Raw genomic sequence first — 25,000 nt, 5'->3', positions numbered from 1 at the left:
GATGAAAAAAGTATTGGTGTGTTTGCCACATCACAAGGCACCGTCGAAGGAGGATGTGAGACAACGGAAGAGCTAGTCCGACACCGTGAAAGAATGCACACAGATGAGCGTTCCTGACTTTCTGTCGACGGCCCCCAGACAGAACAGCCTGGAGAAGGGTTTCTGCCTATTCTACCCTCACGCACACCCCCCCCCCCCGCACCCTGAACCCCCGACGACTGTCCTAATCAAAGCACTGGTGATGATCATGACGATTGTTGTTGTTGTTGATCGTATATTACTAAAAGCTTGACTTTTTTGATAGACTTGGACTCCTTTGGCGATACTGCTGCAAGACAGTGCAGTGGCTGGCGGCGGCACCGCCTATATGAAATAAATAAATAATTATATAGTCTGCCACGCTTGACCGCCAAAGAAAGTACGAACCTGACTGACTATGAGGCTTAACGTCCTCTCAGGTATCTGCGACCTATATTGGGACATAATTATAGGTCCCAGATACCTGTACGAACCGCCCATGTATACATGTTCTTTTAAAGTCGCTCATTATGGAGACACCCATCGCAGGGGATCGCCCATCCAGAAACAAAGTGGTCGAGTTCGACCCCTTCCATGCCTCTGCAGTACAGGGGCTGGCGGCACCGCCTTTACATACAGTCTGCCAGGCTGCCTGCCCCCCTGTTTGACGAACGAGCCTCGCGAGCGTGACATTTTCACCAGGGCTTTTATCCCCTGTTCCCCTCTGGAGACCTGTTGTATTATCAAATCATTACCCTCCCCCGTTGTTTCAACTGGCTCTAACAAGCCCGACATCAAAGCCAGGCTAGGGGCTAGGCACCGAGGGCTTCACTACTTTCCCTTGTTGTCGCGGGGCCGAGCTTGGCTTGCAGGCTATGTATGTATCAGCAAGCCGATTTTTTTTTTGTGTGGGGGAGGGGGGGGGAGTAGTCGGGGTGGTGGTCGGTGGTTGTTAGATCTATGTAAACGAATCCTGTGTCTGTTAGCTTTGATACTTTTACGCCCGTTAGCATCAATTGTGCTAGTTTGTGGTCCTCTTCTGTTTACTGCAGTGGCGGCGCCGGATTTGATGTTGGATAATGCTTTCTGCTGCGCTTTCATCGGTGAAAGTGATATATGTGTGTAATGACGGGAGAGAGGGGTGAGCACATTCGTGGATGAGAGAGTTTCAGTGAGGCATGCGGGGTTGTAACTCGCAATATGTGTGTGTGGACTGTAGACAGTTCTACTTAACACTATATGCATGCTGGGATTGATACTTGTATAGGCTTTGGTCCAAGTGCAAACACACGCACGTACACACACGCACGCACGCACACGCACGCACGCACACACTTACGTACACACACACACACACACACACACACACACACACACACACACACACACTCACACACACACACTGTGACCTGAGAAAGTGCCCGGGACCCCGCGAAAGAAGGTTTTCACCAATAAGAATAATATATCGATGATGATGATGATGATGATGATGATGATGATGGTGATGATGATGATGATGACGATGATAATGATATGATGACGATGACAATGATGCTAGCTATAGGTGCATTAGGGGAAAAGCACATGTTTTAACATTTACCTATATATATATATATATAATAATAAGCTTGACATTTGCAAAACTGTAACTAATTAGTGATGTCAGTCTGCACAATAGGCCATAGGGTCGAAGAATCTGACACTTAAGCACTAATGTGCCAAGTGACATCTGACAGCAGTAAAACCCAGCTAATTACCCCCAAATAATTGCTGCCCTTCATTACAGTATGCCCCATACACTCATTCTACTTTCCTTCATCGAGTGTATTGGATGCATGTATTCATTTATTTCATGCTTTTGAGTTTGTGGCCGACTCATTTCAAGTATGGGGGTCCTGATTTGGCCTATTATGGTCCGCTGGACCCGAAAAGCAACAGCTAACTAACTAACATTTCAAGTATGACTTTTGAATTTACGACAGCTCGCAACATGTACATGTACGCTACAGATGTATTTTGCATGGAACGTGAATATAAGTCTACGGACAAAAATGGATTCTGGCTTTGGCGTTGATCCGCTCCGGCAATGGGGCAAGTCAAACTACACACAGAAACACCCAAAGATGGACACTTCAAACCGAATGTTAAAACTGTAAACCCACTCAGGACCTTTAATCCTATCTTCCGGTAGAGCACAAAACCCCGCTTCAATCTACAAAAGACTCATCCAAGGAAAGTGAATGTCGAGGTCAGTCTTGCCCTTTGGCCCTAGACCTCAACGACCCGAAGCCAAGCAAAACAATGATACGGTTGCTTCACCTGCCTCGGGATCTAAACCCTAAACTTTCTATTGTAATGACAGGGGCTGCTGTGCAGGAAACCCAATCTTCTCCTTGAAGAACAGCCTGCAGAAGGTCTGGTCTTCCCGAGACTGTACACACCCTTCGTGACGACAATGGTTGCATGGACCAAAGGGAGGGAAGAAGGGGGGAAGACAGGATGAGCAATTATTCGCCCTTGTTTCATCCTGCCACCGCCGTGGTGACGCAGACGAGAGGTGTTCAAAGAAGTAATCATGACCTCAGACCTTTCAGGTCGTAGGTCAGCTAATGAGGTCGTGGCCTGGGAGCGAGGGCTCGACCCCCTTGACCACTGCCCAGTGTTGTGGCCGGAGAGGGTCGCTGGCCCCCGGGGGTCACTCTTCGGACCCGCCACCTGGCGATCACGACGGGCCAAGAGCTGAAAACCAGTGGGGAAATCCTGCTTCTTCTCTGCCGTGCTGTACTGCTTTGCTACTGACTGCCCAGTGGTCAAGTCAGTCACACAGATGCAGCCTGGCGACGGTGGGGAATTTATCTGGCTTTGTCTTCAAGTCTGCAGCTATAGTTCTGAAGGGGCCTTTTTTTCTTTCTTCTTCAGTCGTCTCTTCAGCACCCTCCCTCTCCCACTACTTCACCTTTTCTTCTCCCCCTCTCTCCTTCTACCATCTTTCGCCCCTCTCCTTGTCTTCACCTGTCTTGCAACGGTGAGTGGTCAGCGTGGGAACCTCACCCCTGCCCTGTGGTCACTGCTGGTCACTTGTCTGCTTTTCAAACCCTTACCTTACTTCGGCCACACCCCAACCCCCTCCCTTTTCTTCTTACGGTGACGAAACAGGAAAATCTTGTGATCATGTCTTTGAGGTGTACAGTCTCACTCCAAGGTCGGCTGAGACAAAAAGTACGGGTCAGTCATGTATTTCTTCGAATTCCGCTCAAACGAAAATACGCGTTCTGTACACGAAGGGTTTAATAAGCATTCAGCTTCTTATGGTTCTGTTCATTTACATATTGTCAATGATTGTATTATTTGTCAAATATGAGAATACATTCAAAAACATGATATAACGCTACAGGCTCTATTTGCCAGTAGCCCGCTCCCCTCACAGCATCTCTGAAACTTTGCGACGAGTATCGTTTTTGATGAAAAGCTAAAAAAAAAAAAGAAAGAAGATATATATATATATATAAAGAAAAAAGGTAACGCACAAAAAAAGACAGACGACCACGGTCCGGAAAAAAGATATATGTGAAAGCACATTTAAAGTAATTGAGTTGGCAATGAACTAATGAACGAACGAACAAACGAACGAACACACGAATGAACGAACGGACGGGCGGGCGGGCGGACGGATCGACGGACAGACGGACGGACGGACGGACGGACAGAAAGACGAACGGATGGACGGACAGACGGACAGACGGACGGACGGACGGACGGACGGACGGACGGACGGACGGACGGACGGACGGACGGACGAACGAATGAACGAACAAACGAACAGACGGATGAACAAACGGACGGACGGACGGACGGACGGACGGACGGACGGACGGACGGACGGACGGACGGACGGACGGACGGACGGACGGACGGACGGACGGACGGACGGACGGACGGACGAACGAACGAACGAACGAACACACGAATGAACGAACTCACGAACTGACTGACTGACTGATTGACTGACTATAACTAAGTAACTAACTAACTGACTAACAAACTAACTAACTAATAACTAACTAACTAACTAACTAACTAACTAACTAACTGACTAACTGACTAACTAACTAACCAACTAACAAACTAACTGACTAACTAACTAACTAACAGACCTCCCTCCCTACCCCGAAACAAATCTCATGTCACAGTCGAAGTTGACCATAGCTGTCCCTGCATGCTATGGCCAGCAGCTGTATAGTCCAGTGGTCATTTTCATACGCTGGTGGCGTTCTTGACCAACTCCGCCCCCTCCGCCCCACTACGTGAGAAGACGATTTTGATGTGGTACTGTCTGTGTGGGTCATATCCCTTCCCCGTGACTGGACAATCACGGGCCTCTCCATTTCTACATTTCATAATCTCTCCCAGCGTAATCGGCCGGGTAGTGTGGGAACTAACCGGACTGAGGTTGCAAGTACCTGGCGGGGTAGGTTTTGGTAGTGAAGGCGAAGGTGACGGGGTGGGTTATGGGGGTGTGGAGTGAAAACAAATAAGATGGAAAACGACGACGACGACGTCGACGACGACGACAACATATCGATCATAAGATGAGTTAAAAATCTCGCTTGTGGAGATGAATGTATTAGGACTACAAATTATAATGGGTAAAAACACACCAATAATTAAAGGAGCATTTTCTCTCGCTTCACTCTTTCTAAGACTGCAAAACAAGGATTAAATTAAAAACAAAAACAAAGCTGTTTGAGTAGCAGAGCGGCAAAAGAGAGAGAGAACGAAAGAGAGAGAGAGAGAGAGAGAGAGAGACACAGAGAGAGAGAGACACAGAGAGAGAGAGAGACAGAGAGAGAGACACAGAGAGAGAGAGAGTGAGAGGGGGGGGGGGGTAGGAAAGGGAAAGTTTTATCAAGCGTCAGTTGTTTTTACAACACCCCAGATGAAAACAAAACACAAACAAAGAGAGAGAGAAAAAAAAGAAAGAAAGAAAGAACGAACAAAAGAAAGAAACAAAAGAAAGAAAAGAAAGAAAGAAAGAAAGAATAACAGAAAGAAAGAAAGAAATAAAGAAAGAAAGAAAGAAAGAAAGAAAGAAACACACACACACACACACCACAAACAGACAATCAAACAAAAAACAAAGAAACAAACAAGAAAAGAAACAAAAGCAACATCTACAAACTAACCACTACCCCGACACCAAAAATGACCACACTTATAATCATGTGCTCCTCAGCATAGGACGCACACAAAGAGAAACACAAACTTTTCAAATACGATTGTTTCTATTCCATTTTGACCTCCACTGACCATTTCCGGTCACACGATATTAATTTCTGTGATCCCCTCCATCCGACCAAACCCCACCTCAGTCTCTCTCACATCTTTCCACCGTTCCTTTTCTGACACGCTATTTTCTTGACAGCTCTGCATTCATTTTATTCTTCTGTGGTTAGTTCATCACTGTCTTCTCCCTGCGTCTTCCCGTGTCGCAGTCGCTTGAACCGCCAAAGTGTGGGAACAACTTGGGGAATTCCCTGTCGTTTAAACTTTGAAGCTGAAGAAAATCGGATGGCGGAATGTGTCATTTGATAGGATCTTTATTCCTGTTTACTGTCCGTCTTTCAGAGCGTTTCAAATCGCAGCAGCTTTTTGTTTGACCCCGGTGGGAATTTTGTTCGTGTCTGAATGTTGAGGCTGGATATGAGCTAATGACTGTTGAGTGACGTGCTGGACAGTGGTAAAAGCGGTGCACGAGATTGGAGACATGCTGCATTAAATCTTCGCTTGTTGACTGATGAACCCATTTTGAACCAGGTCATGATAAAAATATACAGCTCATGACAGACAAACAGACACAGAGAGACAGACATAGCGGCTAAATAGACTGACGTGACATGTTAAAAACGCTTCCCTCCTGCATTTTTCTTTTTTCATCTTGTTTTTCTTTTTGGGGGGTTGGGGGGAGGGGGTGGGGGTCGGGGGCATTAACATATCATGCATGGCAAACGCAACGATTGATGAGTTTATTGGAGCTTGTGTAATTAACTAATACGACGATAAAATTATTTGTTCACTTAAATGTCACCATGCAAAACATATCAAGACAAAAACAGATGTTAAAAACTATCTTTGATTCTTGTTGACTATCTTTAGTTTACACCATCAAGCTGATAACGAAACGTTCAAATATACTATAGCTGTTCTGCGAAAGGTGGGTTCCGTGTGACACACTTTTCGAAAACCTGAAACTATATACACATGTAGGCACATTTGTTTTCTCTCTGAGGAACAGTACACATCATGTTGCACTTCTTGTGTTCTTCCAGTCCGTTTAATAAGCAATGTACAAACAAAAGTGAGCAAATCCAAAAACAAAGAGACTGCCAACGTTCCAAAATTCAGAATAAAAAAAACAAGAAAGGTATAAGCTGTTGAAACGTTCCCACAACTTACCTTTCTTTTTGTATTCTAAAAAAAATAGGTGTTGAGAATATCATCAAAACACCAATGGTTCACTACAACGACAGATTTATGTGTAATGTCATCTGTGACATGGACATACAAAAGTCACCTTTTGTTATTTCCTCAAGTGTTTGTGTGTTTCCATGCTGACTTCTGCCAGTAAAAATCTGTCGTTATGTAAGTGTAATGTGAACATGTGTTGCACTGTATGATTTTGTTGTTGTTGCTGTATTTGTTTTTATGATTTACCCATGTGATAAAATTGTGACAAACTGTAGAAGCTTGCAACAAGTCGCGTAAGGCGAAAATACAACATTTAGTCAAGTAGCTGTCGAACTCACAGAATGAAACTGAGCGCAATGCCATTTTTCAGCAAGACCGTATACTAGTAGCATCGTCAGTCCACCGCTCATGGCAAAGGCAGTGAAATTGACAAGAAGAGCGGGGTAGTAGTTGCGCTAAGAAGGATAGCACGCTTTTCTGTACCTCTCTTTGTTTTAACTTTCTGAGCGTGTTTTTAATCCAAACATATCATATCTATATGTTTTTGGAATGAGGAACCGACAAGGAATAAGATGAAAGTGTTTTTAAATTGATTTCGACAATTTAATTTTGATAATAATTTGTATATATTTAATTTTCAGAGCTTGTTTTTAATCCGAATATAACATATTTATATGTTTTTGGAATCAGCAAATGATGGAGAATAAGATAAACGTAAATTTGGATCGTTTTATAAATTTTTATTTTTTTTTTACAATTTTCCGATTTTTAATGACCAAAGTCATTAATTAATTTTTAAGCCACCAAGCTGAAATGCAATACCGAAGTCCGGGCTTCGTCGAAGATTACTTGACCAAAATTTCAACCAATTTGGTTGAAAAATGAGGGCGTGACAGTGCCGCCTCAACTTTCACGAAAAGCCGGATATGACGTCATCAAAGACATTTATCAAAAAAATGAAAAAAACGTTCAGGGATTTCATACCCAGGAACTCTCATGTCAAATTTCATAACGATCGGTCCAGTAGTTTAGTCTGAATCGCTCTACACACACACACACACACACAGACACACACACACACACACACACACGCACATACACCACGACCCTCGTTTCGATTCCCCCTCGATGTTAAAATATTTAGTCAAAACTTGACTAAATATAATAAAAAAAATGAGCTAGGCAATGTTTTGTTTCCTCCAACGCACTGTCAACAACGTTCATGCTTCAGTGAAGTCTAAATACATGGAGCTTTGGAATTGTTCTCTCCTCGTACAGTTTTTAAGCACATGCAAAGGCAGAATCATAGCCCTTTCAATAGCGAGACTTTCAATTTTGTCAGTGCTGCATTTTCTCGATAGCATTGCCAATCATGTTCAAACTTCGCCTTGAGATAGTTTACTGCTACGCTGCTTCACCGAATTATTTCTGAACGCATTGAGTTTTAGAATTTATGTTTCTTCTCGTACATAAAACATGGCTTCTGAGCACCGCTGTACAGGCAGCATCATAAGAATTTCAGAGGAGAAAACACTCGACGTGTGCGGGAGTTTACAAGTAGCAGTGTTGGAGGGAAGAGAGTGGGGTGTGTGTGTTGGGATGTGATGGTGGGTGGTGGGTACCTTTGGAGAATGTGGGAGGTGTAAGGTCATGATGGGGGGTAAAAAGAGGTGGCAAGAACTTTGATCCCCGGGGTCAAGTGTTGGGAATTACCTGAGGCAAGACTTCGCACCTCACATGCACACAATCTGTTTTACTTGCTTCACCTGTGTGCGATGTGTGTGTGCACATGCGTGGAGCCTTTGCTCATATATATATATATATATATATGTGTGTGTGTGTGTGTGTGTGTGTGTGTGTGTGTCCGCGTGTTTACGTGTGTCAGTGTGTGTGCGTCAGTGTGTGTGTGTGTGTGTGTGTGTGGGTGTGTGTGAGTGTGTGTGTGTGTGTGTGTGTGTGTGTATGTACCCCTCTCTCTCTCTCTCTCTCTCTCTCTCTCTCTCTCTCTCTCTCTCTCTCTCTTCTCTCTCTCTCTCTCTCTCTCTCTCTCTCTCTCTCTCTCTCTCTCTCTCTCTCTCTCTCTCTCTCTCTCTCTCTCTTTCAGTCTCCATCGTACTTCGCACAGGTTCACCATTCGCTGCTCACGTTCAACCCAGCGCTTCACTGGCAGTGGAATCGATTTCAGCTTTCTTCTAGTTGAGCAACAAGTGTAAGGGAGAAAACTCCTGGCTAACTCGACACAACATGAGTTTATAGCCTCTGCAGTGTTATGTAACTTTTCAACGAGGACAAACGATGTTTTCACAGGACGAGCAAGGCAATGGAACTCTCTATTCATATTTTCTCTGACGCTCCAGTCAAGTCGTAGCCTTCTATAGAATATGCGGTCTTGTGCGGGAAGGAAGTTCTGAGTCCATGGAAAGTGATCTAAGATACTCAACTGCTACGATAAAGCTTATCGGTAGAATTTATCTTTGGTGATACGGCGCCCGGAGCTGACCATCATAATTTTGTATATACTTAGGAAGGAGCATCCTTCTCTGGCATCAAACCACAATCATTCTGGACACTGCATGGTTGCTTCATGTATCCCAAAGGAAGAAATCTCTTACCCCATATCAAAGCCTGGACGAATCTATACTATAGGAATCTATTTTGGTCAACAAGATTGTTTGCACTGCAAAGAAGGTATTTTCAACGTAAATGGTGGTGGGGTGCTGTACGTGTTATGATTAGCGGACGACAGTTAGGCTGTTATGTACATCTATACCAACGCCGTACGAACGGATAGTTGTTGGTTTAAAAAAAACAAACCCACAGAGAAATACCACTACCAGCGCGCCAAAACTACAGCTAGAAACCTGAAGACCATTCCGTCAAAGGCGCGGGACCTCTCAATTATTTCCGAGTCATATTTTAATTGGAGGACCGCCTCCTGAACTAAACAAAAGACATTATAATGGAACAAAGACCACATGAAAACCCAACCCTCAAGATTCGCCATATGGCATGCCCCCAAAAATCGTCAGCCCTTTAAAAAACAAACTGACCAGAGGACTCGACCCTAAAAACAAAATTAAGACTGTGAGGGTCTTTATGGCAAAAAATGAACCGGGGTGGAAGTCTTTATCATAAAAAACAGGAGGGGTTAGTCTGACCCCTCTTGCAGAGAAGCCGGGCAGTTGAAAAGGTCAGAATGCCCCTAAATACTTGGGTGCAGCAAGAGAATGAAAAAAAGCCGGGTGGAGTGAAGTGGGTAGGGGTGGGTGGGTTGGGGTACAAGCACTAAAAAAGAAATGATAGAGACAGGCGGTCAGAAGGTGACAGATACAACGGGCGAGAGAACAAGGGGGAAGAAAAAAGAAAAGACAAGCAGAAAAAGGGCACACCAAAAGAGAAGAAGAGAAGAAGGGGCATGCAGCCAGCAAAACATCTCTTTTCATAATTTCCTCAGCAGATGGTAGGGGCCAGAGGGTGTGACCTTAAAGGTCGGGTCGCGCATGCGCCCTCAAAACACGGACCGCTTCCGGGGTCATGATACGAGGGACCTTCTTCATGGCTAGTTTGCTGTTTTTGTGCGTGATAGGATTTTGATTACCTGGTGAAGGGTGTTCTCTCGACAAGGATCGCCAGAATAAGAGGGGGATAGGATTTTACTGAGCCCGTTACTGTCATTGCTGTCATTATGTTGTTCTTAACTTACTGTCGCTTGTCGGTATTCTGCATTAATCCTTGGTCATAGTAAATGCTGGATGGATCTTTGCGATTGCTATCTTTGTTAGTTTTTTTCTCTCTCCTCAAAGCTGACCTGTGATTATTCATGCACAGATGTCCCCATGACGAAAATGAAGGAAAACTGATAGTTCAACTATGTAAAGAAAAAGAGGACGCAGCAGGACCAGATTAGTACTTTCTTTATCAATATTTCGGCAGCGACAAACTGCCTTCTTCAGGATGGTATGATCTATGGTTCAACTATGATCATAATCTATACATTATGAGCTGATATCAATCAAGGCTGAGTACCTCTAGAAAGACATAATTGGCGAAAAGTTAAAAAAATTAAAACTGAACACCAAAACATTTTTTCCGACAGACACCCTAAGATATGGGCAAGATCTTAAGTTAGGCAAAAAAGGAACAAATCTAGCGAAAAACAAGACAACTGGTTTTCAGTTTTGAAGTCGAATTCGAACAATAACTATAAGTGTTTTTCTCCGAGCGCAGACTGTCTTTCTCAGTATCATGTTGGAACAAGCTAGATGACTGTGACTGAAAAAAGACAAAAGAAAAGACAAAAAGATGAAACCTTTAGCCTGCGCAACCTATGGGCGGGGAAAGGCACACACCGAAACACGTTCACACCTCTCCGGGCCGGGCCCTCGAACACCCCTGTCACGGTAGATACATACATGTAGATATATATACACCTTTCTTGCCGCCACTGAATACGCACGTGGTACGCGTTGCAGAGGTCGTTCCGAAGAGCGAAGCACTTAGTTCCGATGTAAGATGAAATGTGGCGGCGTTCTGCAAGTTGTTGTTGCTCTACCTTTGATGTCCCGCCCCGGGAAAACACCCCTCGCTTCCCCTCCACACCTGGGACGGATAGACGTTCTGCAACTGCTCCGACTTCTTTCACCTTTTGCTGCAATTTTTTTTCTTTTTTTTTTTCTTTTTGGTATTCTCCCGACTTCTTTTTTTCTGACTTCTGTCACCTTTTGCAACTTTTTGCTCTTTTCTATTTCTTCTATTTCCCGTTCTAATTCTCTTTGTGTTTTGCAGAATGGAGGGTCGGGCGAGCGAATTCGAGTAGAGCAAGGTGGGAGGTTTTGCGGAGCTGTTCTTGGCGTTGAAAATGTCAGACGTGCTGCTTTCTGTAGCGTTTTATTTGGTACTGGCTAGCTGTCCTAAACAATATAACATATGTAACGTATTATAAAGTGTTGTGGTTGCCTGTACTATTGTTTAAGTTATTCCATACGTGTCACAGTATTACTGAATGTGCAAAAATCTCGACCTCACAACTTCTTATGTTCTTAATTTTCTCTGTGTCTATTTTTCTTCTGAAGCTTTAAACCGATGTCATTGTACAATCATTAACACACACACACACACACACACACACACACACACACGCGCACACACACACACACACACACACACACACACACACACACACACACACGCACACCTGTCGCGCCAAACACCCTTCAATCTCCGAACAAAATTTCTATCAGTTTTAAGTGTCCTCTTCACACCTCCAAACGACAACGCACCTCGTTACCACGCCAAAAAGAACCCCAACATCTTTTCACAACCACCCCAGCAACACTTGCCCCTCCGACACATTTAACCGCGGCAGATGAGCTGCTTTTGGCCGCACAAAAACTTGATTACAGTATCCAGGTTTCAAAGACACCATTCAAGGAAAATTGACCTCTGAATTTCCTGGACACTTCTCTAATTGATCTGTCACAACTCGGGACAGTACTGGTCACCAGCTCTAAACCCCACCGGCACCCCCAACACCCCCAACCTTGCTTCTTGTTCAATAGACTGTCGATGTTAAAGGGATATTGTCCGCATGTGGAAGCGTTTCGTGTGGTTAAAACACTACTGCAATAGTGCGGAATACGCCAAATGATCACACTGATGTATTGGAAGTTTTGTCCAATAGACGGTCGAGGAATATTGTCCGCATGTGGAAGCGTTTCGTGTGGTTAAAACACTACTGCAATAGTGCGGAATACGCCAAATGATCACACTGATGTATTGGAAGTTTTGTCCAATAGACGGTCGAGGAATATTGTCAACCGGTGGAAGAGTTTTTGTTTTGTTTTTGTTGTTGTTGGTTGGTTTTAACGTCCCTTGATTTTTTTTTTTTTTTTTTTTTTTTTTGCCTCAGTTGCATGCAGTCCGCTTCAAGCTGAAAAATAAATGAAAAGAATGAAACCCTAATTTTTTTTTTTTTTTTTTTTTTTAATTCTTTTTTTCCTCTTCCTTTTCTCTTCTTTCTTTCTTTCTCTCTACAGCTGAGCGTCCTTCTTCATTGGCGTTTTATATATTTATCAATTGTATGTGGTTTTCTACAATGGACAAAATCTTGCATCTTTAATGTTGGTTATTGTCTTACATATGTCTGTGTTTGGGTTGACTTAGGTGTTGTTAACGTCCCTTGATCATCAGAAAGAAAAAAAAAAGAAAAAAAAAACCGTCCCTTGATCATTTTTGACCATGCGGAACCGATTCAATGTTGTTCCCTTTCTCAGTTTACACGCTAGTTTTTGTGTTTAAAACTATTTTCATTTTTAGGTCTATAAAAGTAAAAAGAACAAAGTTTTAACAAGCTGACGTCTTTTCAAACTTGTTACCTCAAGTCTAGTTAAAAATCTCGATCTTCCGTCAAAAGTTAAACAATCTTGTCGGGGGGACGTCTCGGGGCTTCTTTAGGTCAAAATACTGGTACAGTTTTGTTGAATAAGTCAAATAGTCAAGCTATACGATGTTGGAAGTGTTTCACGTTTTATGTAGGTGTTTGAATTATATGCCTGTGTGGTGCCCCACAGAATGGACGCCGCGTTGAGAGAGAGAGAGATCTGTACCAAACAAGAGCTAAGCTAACCTTAAACTTTAAAGGACAGTTTTCCAATACACGTTATACTATTCAAATCTGAGTATAATTGAAAATACGTGTGTTATTTTTGAAGTAAAAACAACACACACACACACACACACACACACACACACACACACACACACACACACACACACACACACACACACACACACACACACACACACACACACACACACACACACACACACACACACACACACACACAAACTCCTTATAGTTACACAACTTCAAATGTACGCCAGTACTTAAGAAAGTAACCCAACTTGTATTAATTTCAAAAAGGAACAATTCGTTTCCGGAACACTCGTTTGTAACACAACTTCAAAGTTTCGTATCCCCACTGATATCACTGAGTTTCAAAGGGGAACAACTACATTCTATTTGCCTCGGACGATACCCCTTTAAGCAATGGCCGCCGTTAGAGGGTACAGGAGTCATTGGGACCATCTTGGTCACGGTCCAGCGCCTCTAACAGCCTTAATGACCCCGCTGGACCAATACCTGACTGTGACCACAGGCGGTCAGCGACGCCGTCAAAAGAGGACTGTCCGTGCCCAATGGTCTTGAAGGAAGCTAAGAGGCTTCGTGTTTTCAAAGCTTTGGAGCGCTGGTCAAAAAGAAACTAATTCTTGCCTCCCCGACGAGAGGGAGAGGAGAAGAAGGGAGGAGATGGGAGGGGATGGATGACAAAAACTCATTTGTGCTTCCAGTAACTGCATCAAGGGTGTAGGGGAGATGTGAAAGGGTGGTGGAGGTTGGGGAGGTAGCCGAGTGACTGAACAATTAACTGGATGACAGAATAGTGTGGACGAACGAAGACGGGGACAGGTGAATCTTTTCCCACATCTCAAAAACGTGACGGACGTAATAACTATGCAAATTTATTCACAGAAATTGAAACGAAGCAAAGGAAAATCAGATTGACATATCTTTGGTGGTCATTCTGACAATTACACGTGAAGGGGGAAATGATGTCCTGAATGTAAATGTTCAGCGGTATCAGAGCGTATGAACTTAACGCATAATAATGCTCTTAGTTGTCAAATCAGCCGTATAAAGCACAGTGATACTACTCAGGACTGCGATATTCAAAACAGAGATAAGGCAATGCGGATAATGACAAGAAGACCAAAGAAACTGCAAAGCAGAATAAAGAACAAGAAGAAATGCATTCACTGATACATGCGGATTGTTCCAATAATGTCATATCTATTTCCAAAAATACGGTTTGATTGGAAAAGACATACAAACAAATAGGTGATCAAATAGGGGCGGCAAAATGTGGGTCTTCACATCTTCACCAAACTTGGGCAAAAAGGATGAAAGGGAAAACCAGCAAGAGACGTCTCAAAATGACCCCTCAACATCTAAATGGTTTAACAACTCACACGAATGAATTAGTCATTATGTAAACAACAAAACTGACCGGAAGAGGAATGCAAACACAGAAGTCCGGAAGAAAAGTGTTGGTAGGAAAATCAAAATATCTAACAGAACTAATATTTCTAGACTGGGAGCGATCATGCATGGTTTGACCATGCACTACCGTTTTCAAAATGAGTAAATAAAGAGGTAGAAAAATAGTAGAGCGGAGGTCTCCAGGACCCAGGGCTGAGGATTGGGAGGAGGTGGTGTGAGATTCAGGGTTCGGGTGGACAGTGACAGTGACGGGATGAGGGTAAAAAGGGCGTGGACGGTCAGATGTAGGGTTAATGAGTACTAAGTGTACGTCTGACTTCGCGCCTCTTTGATTTGATGGGACTGATGGAACTAATGCATATTCATAAGCACGCCACCCATCCGCCCTCGTCGAAGTCTCGCCACTTACGTGATTTATCAGTGACGTTTCCATTCTAAAGATAAAAGAGAAAACACCGTCCGAGACTAATCTGGCATCCCGGCGTTTGATCACCGTATATACTGAGATTGAGTTCATACTAAGCACTATCGACTGTAGTTGTACCCTTTTTCATTTCTCTCAGACTAAATATTTCAGCGTCATCTACTGAGTTAACTTGCGATCTGGGGAAATCTTGAGAACATCAAAATGTTTTTACTCACTTTTTGCGCTCTGATACGTTCTATTTTTGGCAACAACAAACAACGTTGGAAAGAAATACACAAATCTGAGTGTCAGGTACACATATGTATTATATAGTGTTCATGTCGTCTGTGCTCTCTCTCTCTCTCTCTCTCTCTCTCTCTCTCTCTCTCTCTCTCTCTCTCTCTCTCTCTCTCTCTCTCTCTCTCTCTCTCTCTCTCTCTCTCTCTCTCTCTCTCTCTCTCTCTCTCTCTCTCTCTCTCTCTCTCTCTCTCTCTCTCTCTCTCTTCTCGCCTCCAACACAACACACCGATGCCAATCGACTGTCTGGCTTCCGAGAAGCCTTCCGTTCACGCCAATCAGGGCAGCGGCATATGAAATATTAGAAATCGAACATCACTTGGCCAGCAAGTCCTTCCCCAACGCCCTGGACAATGCCACCTTGACTGGCGAGCGGAGGGCAGACGGTTGAATTAACCCTGGTGTCCCGGGAAGACGATGAAAAGAAACTGTTAAATTAACCCTCGCATCCCCTTTTGCGGGTGTTGCAAGCTCCGTTAAATTAACCCTCGCCCTGTGGGGCGGCGGCAACAAAACGTTGCGGGTATCGCCTCGGAGGGGCCTAGGGTCTTCATCAGGATCTAGAGTTAATGACGTGGATGATGTTGGTAACCTAGAATATGGCGCGAAGACCGCCTAAACGTTGTGAAAAGATCCCATCTAAAAGGGTGTAAGTGCTACAGTACTTCATCAGACTTGACGCCCTTTTTGCATAAACCGAATTGCGTTACTTGCAACCTTTTGCCTTGGAATCAGCGGATATCCTGGCGGGTCTGATCCTCTTCATTCCGTGGCAAAAGGGGACAACTCCTGCTTAAAACTATACAAGATTTCTTTCCCTATGGATGGCAAGACTCGGGGTCTCTTGGGTAAATTGTCTGGTCTTACCCCCGAGACTGTGGGGGTATTGGGGCCTTACACGCTGAGATTGAACCTCTCCGCCGCTTTTGACACGAATGTCTCGTGCGGCCGTTGTCCGGAAAAGGGAAAAACTGGAAAACTTGTGTTCCGTAATCAACCTTATGATTTGAAAATGTCGCCGCCTTGTGAAGGAAATTTGAATTTCTATGGATGGAGGGGGAAGGGGTCATAATTATCTGAGCTTTAATTTGTAGTTTTTCAAATGAAACTTGATGATTAGCCTGCGTCTCTTCCTGCATCGCGGAACAAACTGCTTCAACGCTTCAAAGAGTTGGATCATTTGAATGAACGACAGTTCGCCAGTAGGGGCTGTGAGTTAATGTCGATGTGTTTGGTGAATATGCATATAAAAGAAGAGACAATCGGAGTCTTTAAAAGATTAAGCAAATTAAAGCTTTACCATAGATATGTACAGGAAAAGCCATGGAACAAGCCACATTGAATGGAAGGTATCATTTTGGATAAACTTGGTCTTTTCTAGTAGTATGTGCACTAGCGACTTTGCTACTATCTTGTGTGATTACTTGAATGTTATACTCATAAAAATGTAGTTTTCTTACAGAACAATTAGATTAAGAGGAAAGCGGTGACTGCCAATAAAAGCAAAACCAATCTAGAACTCTTATCATTTGAATTCCAGCGGTCAAAGGAACTACATAAACGCAACAGAACCGAGTGAGATAAAAATCACAAAACACTTTTTTATCACCTCTAACTCTTGTCATTTGAGCTCAAACGGCTACAAGTACCGTAACAAAACCACATGAGAAAAATCAGCAAAGCATACACAAACTCTCGCCTTTTTATCACAAACACTCGCCTTTTCATCACAAACACTCGCCTTTTTATCACAAAACCTCGGAGTCTATAAAGCAGACATATATATAATAATCCTCCCACCCAACCCCAAGGGTGGATGATTTATCGCGAGGGAGCAGCAGGGTAAGGCACCATTAGCTTCCTCATTCACAACACACTTCTGGCTGCTGTCGCCTATCGCTTGTAATTGGCTGCTGATAAACTCTGCTCACTTTCCTTCCTCCCTTGCCCTGTTATTTTATGTCCAGTTATTATCACCCAGTTGTACAGGGGCTAGGATTAAAACGTTAACTTATGGCATACAGTGCCAGGTTAGTTTGAAGATGACCGATTGTTGAAGAGCAAATACGCCCCCTTTTAGGATGCAACTGAAATGGAGCAGCTAGGTACAATCCTTTACAAGTAGACATTATAATTACTGAATGAATCAGTTACAAACTGGTATTAATGAGTAGTGCACCGGATAAGCGTCGGAGGATTCTTCTTTCTTTGACCCTCCATATTTGCACAGCGTGGCGTCAAAAAGAGCCATAATCTTCTCGCATAAAACTGGCGGTACTAACTACTATACAGCCGAAAAATCTACAAAAACATATTATATTCTTGAAACGACAAATAATGAGGCCCGTTCGCCAGATTCTCAAGCCGTGGACGACTTTCTTTTGAGACAACGATGAAAATCTGTCGCCGCCTGGCGTTCTTTGAATATGAAGGGAGAAGGGAATATAAGGATGGGAAGGGGGAGGGGGGGATACGCTTTTTCTCTAATATGCCTGACCCTAAAACACAACCCTGCCAGCGCCGCGACACATGGCACTGTTAATCACCCTCACCTCCAATCAAAAGGGGAAGAAAAAAGGGAGAGAACCTGGCAAGGTCAAAGTGTATCGACTCCCAGGGGCCCCGAAGGTCATGACTTATCTACTTCTCACTGCGCAGGGGTCATAAAGATGGCGACCCCGAACAGCCAGCGACACCTACAGCACAGAGACGGAGGCGTGGAAGGCAGATAACTCGGTGCGGGGTTTCCAATTTGCCGAGGTCCCCAAGACTCCGCTTTTTTTGCGGCCGGGTTTCTACCGCCTTTGTCTTGTCTGAAGGCTGATTAGCTGGGGGTTGAGCTTGATTAACTGGGCGGGACGCGCCTCTTCGGGCTGACGTCGTGCAGACACGTCGTGGCAAGAAAGGTCGAAGACATTTTGCTTGTACAATGGAACCCCCTTGTTAAGACCTCCACCAATCTGAGAACATTTGGATTAAATAGGCGGGATTCTTAAAATGGAGGTAAATTTACAGACTTCATGAACAGAAAGTCTGAAAAAAACAAGGTTGGAGGGTCTTAAAAGGGGGGTTCCACTGTACAGAGTGGTTCCTGCGATGAACGTAAAACCTTGGCACCAGCCGAAAGTGTCCCTACATTGCAAGGGAACTGTCAGGACACTGAGGTAAATTTTGGTCACGGTAATACGCAAGGACAACTCAAAGTGTTATTTCGTGTGAGGCGTCCTCTCATCGAAGGGGCCTCATATAGCAGGTACTAAACTGAAACAAGTCGCGTAAGGCGAAATTACTACATTTAGTCAAGCTGTGGAACTCACAGAATGAAACTGAACGCACTGCATTTTTTCACAATGACCGTAGTCCGCCGCTTGTGCAAAACGGAGTGAAACTGACGAGCCTGTTCAGCGAGGTAGTGGTTTCGCTGTGCTGCATAGCACGCTTTTCTGTACCTCTCTTCGTTTTAACTTTCTGAGCGTGTTTTTAATCCAAACATATCATATCTATATGTTTTTTGGAATCAGGAACCGACAAGGAATAAAACGAAATTATTTTTAAATCGATTTCGGAAATTTAATTTTGATCATAATTTTTATATTTTTAATTTTCAGAGCTTGTTTTTAATCCAAATATAAAATATTTATATGTTTTTGGAATCAGGAAATGATGTAGAATAAGATGAACGTAAATTTGAATCGTTTTATATAAAAACAAAAAATTATTACAATTTTCAGATTTTTAATGACCAAAGTCATAAATTAATTTTTAAGCCACCAAGCTGAAATTCAATACCGAAGTCCGGCCTTTGTCGAAGATTGCTTTACAAAAATGTCAATCAATTTGATTGAAAAATGAGGGTGTGACAGTGCCGCCTCAACTTTTATAAAAAGCCGGATATTACGTCATCAAAGGTATTTATCGAAAAAAACGTCCGGGGGTATCATTCCCAGGAACTCTCATGTCAAATTTCATAAAGATCGGTCCAGTAGTTTGGTCTGAATCGCTCTACACACACACACACGCACAGATACACACACACACACACACGCACACACACACACACACACACGCACACACACACACACACACACACACACACACACACACACACACACACACACATACACCATGACCCTCGTCTCGATTGCCCCTCTATGTTAAAACATTTAGTCAAAACTTGACTAAATGTAAAAAGGGCAGGTGTGAATGCGTGATGTATTGTGTTAAAAAAATTCCATCTCACACGGCATAAATAAACCCTGCGCCTTGAATATGTGCGCGATATAAATTGCATAAAATAAAAAATAAAAAATAACAAAATAAATCCCTGCGCTTAGAACTGTACCCACGGAATACGCGCGATATATATAAGCCTCATATTGATTGATTGATTGATTGAACATTTTTGAGGTCGTAAACTCCGTAGTTATACCTCCAAAGGAGAGTATCTCACCAAGCATGTACTAACTGTATGTGTACTTGCTATAATTAGTCAACTATATACAGTACATGTACGTCTTCGCCATCACCAGAAAGACACTTCATGTTACATGTAACGTGAAAAGGGGGCTCCCGAGTGAAGAGGGCTGCTCATAGAATTCTCCAAAAGACTATATACTAACTTAGCAGCTACCTAAAAGGTTATCAAGCAGACTCTCTGATGAAAAATGCACTTATTTAAACGACCGTATGTGTGCTTCTTCTAATTAGTTTTCTAGTATACTTCGGATTTGCCTAGTGTAGAAACGGGTAGAAGATATTTTGGTTCTGCAGAGGGAACGGTGTTGGCCTTCTGTGGTTGTCCCCAGAGTGGCTTTCAAGCTCGAGCTTATCCCTTCCCCTAACCTCCATATACTGACTATTTGTTGTGTATTTGTTTCAATTCAATAAACTACGGCTTAGTAGTGTTTAGAAAGGTCCAGTGCAATAACAGTACTGCACTCATCTGACTATGGCGGTACTTTGCGGTGCGCAATTGTACACCGTGTGGCTCTTGAAATAAAGCTTGTCTTGCCTTGCAATAAGCAAGTAAACATGTTCAAAAAGTCTTAGCCTTTCTCACACAAACAGACTAATTTTGTTTTTAAACTTGTACAATGATGGCTACCTATCTCACTATACTATCCATGTGGCATAACTTACGCACGTCGATGAAACTTTATCGCTTACATTTCTTCCTTTATTCTGTTAAATGAAGCTCACCTGCCCAGTCTACCTGACTACATCGTGTCACAGACAGAGAGTGGCCCAGCGGGAAGGGTGGGGTTTCTGCTGCCGACCTCGACACCCGTAACTCTACCCCCCTGTCACACACACAGCCAGGAAAGCTGGGAACAAAAGTCTGCTAATAGCGTCACCCTGCCGCAAACCCCAGCCATCCGGGAATCGAACCGTGGACCCAGCAGACCGTTACCTGTCTGGCCTTTTAGTTCCCCGGCTTCTAACACAGGAAGGCATAATACACCATGGAGATATTTTAGCGAGGAAACGCTAGCGCTATAGTGCGTGGCTGCAAAGGACGTTGCAGCGGAAACAATGCCCGCTGTGATTAAAGCGTTGAGAATGAGAACTGCAAGCAGATAAGACCGAGCCATTCATAAACACATTAACACAAAGGAGCGGCTCACTGGGAGATCTCATGTTCGCCCGTTCCAGGGCCTTCTGAACCGGAATAAGGCTTCGTTTGTGGAGGTCATCCAAAACCGTTTATTGCCGCTGATAAAGTTCTGGCGTAGGTCACAGCGGGAAGACCGCGGCTGGCTTTATGATTTTAGTTAAAGAGCTGGTTTTTAATATGACGGAAAACGGCTTTCACTTGTCGAGGTCGTGTTGAGGAAAAATTGATTGCCATCGTTAAAGGCTTTGGAAGTGGATACCGGCAGGTTGCATATAGCTGTACCGCCTACAATGTCAAAGGAGCGAATAGGGTTAACGTTGTGTGCATGCACTATTCAGATCACACACACACACACACACACACACACACACACACACACACACACACACACACAGACACGCAAGCAAGCGCGTAGTAAAAGACGTTGTTAATCAACAATTTTCATTGTATAAATCGGAGATTATTTAGACCACGTTTTATATAACAAAAAATGAAAAAAAGTCAGCAAAGAAGAGCTTAGCAGGTTGGAAAAAAACAAAGAACATCAGTACTGAAGTTGATGATTCATTAGTTCTCCGCTTACAGCCGCTATAGTGAACAAACTGCATCTCTCATTGTCAAGTCTTGAAAAAGATAAGCCAAACGGCAAGAAAAATGGTTCCTGCATGCGGAGAGAGAAATAGCAAACAGGGAGAAAGAGAGAGATAGAGAGGGAGGGGAAGAGGGAGAGAGAGAGAGAGAGGGGGGGGGGGGGGGGGGGGGGGGGGGGGGGGGGGGGGGGGGGGGGGGGGGGGGGGGGGGGGGGGGGGGGGAGAAGGGGAAAAAGAGAGTGTGGCAGAGAGAGAGAGAGAGACAGAGACAGACAGACAGACAGAGCAGGAGAGAGGGGGAGAGAGAGGGGTTAGAGAGAGAAAAAGAGAGAGACAGACAGACAAACAGAGAGAGAGAGAGAGAAAAAAGAAAACGAGAGAGAGAGAGAGAGAGAGAGAGAGAGAGAGAGAGAGAGAGAGAGAGAGAAAGAAAGAAAGAAAGGGAGAGAGAGAGAGAGAGAGAGAGAGAGAGAGAGAGAAAGAGAGAGACAGACAGACAGACAGACCGACAGACAGACAAAGGGTGAAAGAGCAACGAACAAGCAAAGGAGCCAGATTAGACGATTGTTAATAACAGAGCGACATCCAATTGTTGGTAAACAAAAACATGTCGGAAACTTGTTGATGGCAGTTGGGAAGTTGGAGCGAGGGGCCGACGGGATACTAACACGTTGACTAATAAACTATAAAGGAACAACGAAGGTATATGCTGTCATTTCAAAAGGAGTTTAAAAGACCAAAACCACCACCACCATCACCAATGACAAAAGATGTGAATATGACTTTGTAAACATAAAATAAAATAAATAAACTGCATGGCCAAATTCGCGTCCTTTTTTGAGTGAGTAGTGACCTCATTGTCACCAAAAACATGATGAACTAAACACATAAACAAACAAATAAACAATTAAATAACATACACACACACGGTACACACAAGCGAACAGGGAGAATAACGCTTACCTGTCAGAGCAAGACTGTGGGTGCTCCCCCCTGCCACTTGCACGATTTGCTTTCCTTTGAATGAGATGAGTTCTGGTGACAAGACGTCATGACGTCTTTTGCCGCAAGCTTTGCCGTATCCCCAGGCATACACGTCACCTTCGTCTGGAAACGTAATACAGGTACGTAAAATGACCATGTCCAAGAATTAAATGACGTCATACCTCAAAATATAGCATTATTGATGAGTCAAGTATGTTGTCGTTGTTGTTGTTGTTGTTGGTGTTGTTGTTGGTGGTGGTGGTGTTGTTGTTGCTGTTGTTGTTGTTGCTGTTGTTGTTGTTGCAGGTGGTTTTCTCCATATCCTATAAATATGTTATTCTAGTTGGAGTAATACTGTTTACCTAAATATATTTTCTCATTATTACCAGCTATTGTGTTTTCAGCGTAGCAATAGGGCCCGATATTTAGACGAGACAAGTATAATGCCGACGAGTCGAAGACGAGTCGCATTATACTTGTTCGAGTCTAAATATCGGAATAGCTGGTAATATTACTATTGTTGTTGCTGCTTGCTTCTGTTTTGCTTCTTTTCGCTCTCTCTCTCTCTCTCTCTCTCTCTCTCTCTCTCTCTCTCTCTCTCTCTCTCTCTCTCTCTCTAATCTACAGCCCCTAACCGTAGCTAATGGGGGGGGGGGGGGGGGGGGATACAAATTGTCCTTTTTAGGTAAGTACGAGGTACCTCGTAGCTTGGGGGTCAATGCATTCAAATTACTTTGATCATTCTTGATCATTAAACCGTATTGAAGTACAAACCCTGCACATTTCACTCCGCTTAGAAATCATCACCGGCAAACAATGGACCATGACCTTTGCATTTAACTGGTGGCATTTCAGACGACGACGGCACTTGACTGACCAAAACACTCCACGTGTGGGAATTCCCCCTGAAGAAAATAAATCCCTGTCCCTACCTGTAAAAACTTCTCCCTGATGAAAAGAGTGAAAGGAGGGAGGTGTGATGAGGTCGCGACCCATGACCCCTGCATTGCATCACCTGTGACCCCCGAGCAGTGAGGTCACACTCCCAGGGTCTAGATCTTAGCTGCAGGGGCAGAGAAAAGAAGATGATTCTTTCGACTTATTCGGTTAGTTCTGCGGCCTTTGACACTGTCCGGCTGCCTTGTCCATCCATTGAGTGGAATCAACTGTTAACTACTGTCTGTCTTTCTTTCTTTAGTCATTTGTTTTTCTTTCTTTTGATGTAACCTTCATGTCATTTACAAAACGTTCACTCCTTCCTGAATCCCAGCCGACTCAAGAAAATTTCCCGAAAAGCACGCCATGGTTATGTGTGCATCCATCTACTCATCATCCCAACATCACAGTTCTGTCTTTTGTGTATTCTTTTATTTCTTTTTTTGTCTGTTGTTCCCCCATGTCACATGTCTGTCTTTGTGCCCGGCAGTGTTTGTCGGTCTGTCTCCCTATATGCATGTATATATAATAATTCTGAATTCAACCAGACGTTATGTTCCACCTATCATTTTTGAGTTTCAATGATCGACAGCCGCCAATAGACCTTGTCGGTATCTGAGCAGCTCTCGCGAGACACGCTCTTTGTTATACTTTGAACGTCGCGAGAACTTCGAACCTTTGCTTTTGCAGCTCGCGCGAGATCGCTGTACCACATGCTTTGCTATGCTCTGAAGATTGCGAGAGATTACAAGAGCTTGAAATACCGATAGGTCCAATTTGGAGATGTCCTGCGCTAGACAGCTCAGCCACCGCACCTCTCGTATCCCGTGAAATGAAGATTGCTCCAGTCTGTGTCTTATGACTGACCCTCCCTGCCCACCCCTCTGTGTGTGGACATTGTTTAGTCACTGACCCCTGCTCTGTAATTGACCCTCCCTGTCCGGACCTTTTATTTATTGCTTGACTGTGTCCATGGGAACTCTTGGTCAAGATGGGGCTCTTCTTCTTTTCTGTTGTCTTGTCTTGTCTAATTGTCTTTGGGGGTGTTTGCAGCGTGTGAAATGGTACCGGGTCGTGCAAGTGTGCTGAGGTAACGCTTATAATGATTATACATACGCAGTTGTTTACCTCCGAAATATACACAAAATCATATAAGCCGGGAGAGAGAAAAAGAGAGAGTGAGAAGGAGAGACAGAGAGACAGAGAGAGAGAAAGAAGGCGCGTGTGTGTGTGGGGGGGGGGGGGAAGTGGGCAACTGGGGGATGGGGGTGTGCTTTGTGTTTAGGGGAAGTACACATAGAGAGAGAGAGAGAGAGAGAGAGAGAGAGAGAGAGAGAAACGGAGAGAAAGAGAGAAACGGAGAGAAAGAGAGAGAGAGAGAGAAGAGAGAGAGAGAGGGAGAGAGAGAAAGAGAGAGAGAGAGGAGAGAGAGAGAGAGAGGAGAGAGAGAGAGAGGAGAGAGAGAGAGAGAGAGAAACGGAGAGAGAGAGAGAGACGGAGAGAAAGAGAGACAGAGAGAGAGAGAGAAGAGAGAGAGAGAGGGAGAGAGAGAAAGAGAGAGAGAGAGGAGAGAGAGAGAGAGAGGAGAGAGAGAGAGAGGAGAGAGAGAGAGGAGAGAAAGAGGAGAGAGA

At 43.9% G+C, this 25,000-nt stretch overlaps 1 protein-coding gene across 3 annotated transcripts in view; it reads right to left on the bottom strand.

The window, feature by feature from the left end:
- LOC138983258 (uncharacterized) overlaps positions 1-25,000 on the bottom strand; it is a 137,982-nt gene that overhangs the window by 38,802 nt on the left and 74,180 nt on the right. For all 3 annotated transcript variants that reach the window (XM_070356690.1, XM_070356697.1, XM_070356704.1), the window contains exon 7: positions 22,413-22,556. In XM_070356690.1, the coding sequence (XP_070212791.1) occupies positions 22,413-22,556 (144 nt within the window). The remainder of the gene's footprint in view (positions 1-22,412; positions 22,557-25,000) is intronic.

The sequence above is a fragment of the Littorina saxatilis genome, linkage group LG1 (genome assembly GCF_037325665.1).
Source record: "Littorina saxatilis isolate snail1 linkage group LG1, US_GU_Lsax_2.0, whole genome shotgun sequence".
NCBI lineage: Eukaryota > Metazoa > Mollusca > Gastropoda > Littorinimorpha > Littorinidae > Littorina > Littorina saxatilis.
Note: the sequence above shows the minus strand (reverse complement) of the source record. Positions and strands in the feature narration are given on the sequence as shown.